This window comes from Photinus pyralis, unplaced genomic scaffold (assembly GCF_008802855.1).
Source record: "Photinus pyralis isolate 1611_PpyrPB1 unplaced genomic scaffold, Ppyr1.3 Ppyr1.4_LG10, whole genome shotgun sequence".
Lineage (NCBI taxonomy): Eukaryota > Metazoa > Arthropoda > Insecta > Coleoptera > Lampyridae > Photinus > Photinus pyralis.
Genome location: NW_022170250.1, coordinates 6,129,559 through 6,132,258, shown reverse-complemented (window position 1 = coordinate 6,132,258; position 2,700 = coordinate 6,129,559). Strand labels below are relative to the sequence as shown.

Here is a 2,700-nt window from a genome sequence, read left to right as displayed (position 1 = left end):
GTTTCTTCTTCACTCTTCCTTTTCTATCAAATTGTTTAACTAACATAAGTACAACATCTACTAACTGCCCTTTCCTCTAGTTTCACTCAAACGGGCCAGATCACCACACTTCTTCCTTTCCCTTACTATTACTACCATGTACCAGAACGGGCTCTTCCACTTACAGTTGCAACTGTAAATAACTAAGGCAGTCCCCAATCCTCAGAGGACCATCTCGTAAGCCTGGCCTGTTTTGCACATTTACTATCAAGAAAAGAACATGAGCTTACTTGTAGAAGATGTGATCCAGACGATGAGACGATATACCACATACTTTGTGAATGTTCCGCTCTAATCTAACTGATCCATATTCCATGTTGGAGGTATCCTGACCGGATAATAGACATATCTACGAATAAAGCCGCTTCACCTTTCAGCATCCTTAGGTTCATCTCACGTGTGGGATGGTGTGGTGTGACTGACGGTGCGGGGTCGGATGACTCGACTCACAGAAGTAATACGAAGGGTCCAAATTTGATACCTAAGCACACGTGGTCCCTGTTCACCCCACTATAGTAGTCGAGCGAATCCAGACCAGGTATCAATATATTAAATGGTTGTCCGAAGCCCGTTGATGATTTGAAGTTTGTATTGCCAAGGGCGTCGTTTGTTGAATCATAGTAGATAAGAATAATTAAAATTTTCCGCGATTTTGATAACCTAAATTTGGCATGAAATTCAAAAATATAGGCGTATACTTTCGGTTGACCGCAGTCAATATGTTTTATTAATTGGTACGTAAAAAATACTCATGCGGCCCATAATAATACTTCTTGTGCATCTTTGTGGCGTTTTTGGTGCCGGGGAACTTGCCAAACAAAGTAAGCCCGTATTGTAAACTACATATTATTCTAACGTAACACATTTAGAATGTATGGAATATTCGAAAGCTGTTTATGCTCAACAGAATAGCCCTCTACTTTTACCTGGCAGCCGAAAGGATACTGTTTCTGAATGTGGTATTGTTGAAGTTCCCTTAATAGTGGGTGGAACTAAAGCTACCAAAAACGAATTTCCTCATATGGTATGTATGTAAATGGCTAAATGCGCAGGCACTGTATATTTTTTATGTCACGCTAATCAGTGAAAAGTGTTATCAAAGACTATAACCTTTATATCTATAGTATTTGCAGATACCTAGGTAGATCTTGATTTAAAAAGGTAACAAAATGAGAGTTAATGAAAGCACTTGGACCATGGGTCGCGAGTTTGGGTGACCTTTGTAATGGAGATTACCAATTACGATTTGGCGTCTAAATAAACTAAACAAATATAGAAAACGAGCTCCTGGGTATGGCTATAGCATGTGCAAAACCAAATTTTTAACCTGATGTTATTTTTGCTTTTATTTAAAGTGTAGGTATATGTATGAAATTTCATTTAATTGCTTCCATAAATAAGAAAGTTGGCACTGCACATCTTACACAAAACCAAATTTAGAAAATGGCGCTACATTTGCTTTTATTCCAAGTGGCTATGTATCAAATTTCATTTAAATACTGTTATAAAAAAAAGTTTGCAATTCGGTTTATAAATGGTAGAGATGCGAAAAGGGCACTGTAAATTTTGAATCGATTCGACTCAACTTTTAGCATTGCGTATTATATGGCTAAAGCTATGCTCATATTAAATTTCATGCAATTCAGTTCATAACTAACGGAGATGTCAAAGCGATCGGACATTTCTAAACAAAGATATCGTTCACACGGACAGATAGAAGGACAGACAGATAAAGGAACAGACGGACAGACCAACAGACAGACGACAGACAGCAATACAAAATTATAAACGATCTCTAGGATCGTTAATAAACGGCAAAAGTGTAAAATTATGGAACATGTAAAAAACGGTTTATTGGATTTTTACAATAACTTTTTATAGCAATAAACCTTCCTTGGTGCAAGCCTCGACATCATAACGAACCAAATAGCGAAAAAAAGTAGAACAATAGCTCTTTAAAATGAAGAACTAGTAGCGTTTCAACGAACGAGCGGACGGACGGACGGACAAAGTGCTCACAATAGCGCATTTTTTTTATTTCTATGGAAATGCGCTAAAAATCGCTACTACCCCACCTTTTGCATTCCAAAAACCCCCACTTACTGGACTATAGTTTCAGTGTAGTTGTTGCATAGAACAATGAAGTGGAACAGTGACACCAATCTTGAAATCACCGCAGGATTTTTGATTTGTTTTCTAAACTATATGATATCTGTTGGCATCATTTCTAATGCAAAGTATTTGCAGGCTGTTATTGGATTTGGTAATACTAACTCACCTCCATTCACCTGGTTATGTGGAGGAGCTTTAATAAGCGAAAGGTTTGTCCTTACAGCGGCCCATTGTTTAGATACAGACAAGTAAGTATTTTTTTTACTTTTTGAAACTACCCAATAAACATACTATAATATCTACAGGCAAGTCATCAATAATCAAGTCACCGATTATTAAAAGTCATAATAACTAAAATAGTATAAACTTACGCTAGGGGCCCAAGCCTTAAGGTTTTTTTATTTGCAGAGCAGCACAAGTGTCAATAACATTGTTCACATGGACCTGTCCCCTTGAGTATGTGGCCTCCGCTCTCCGTAGTAGACGTAATTTGCCTTAGATTTGAAGGTGTAGTTTTCAAAACATTCCACATTGAAACTTCACGGGGCA

General features: G+C 37.6%; 1 protein-coding gene across 1 annotated transcript; it reads left to right on the top strand.

Moving 5' to 3' along the window:
• Positions 1-683: 683 nt before the first annotated feature.
• LOC116161801 (serine protease snake-like) lies at positions 684-2,428 on the top strand. Its single transcript, XM_031475268.1, has 3 exons — positions 684-860; positions 909-1,063; positions 2,287-2,428. Exons 1-3 carry the CDS (start codon positions 791-793, stop codon positions 2,401-2,403), a joined length of 342 nt encoding a protein of 113 aa, XP_031331128.1. The 5' UTR covers positions 684-790; the 3' UTR covers positions 2,404-2,428.
• The last annotated feature ends 272 nt before the right edge of the window (positions 2,429-2,700 follow it).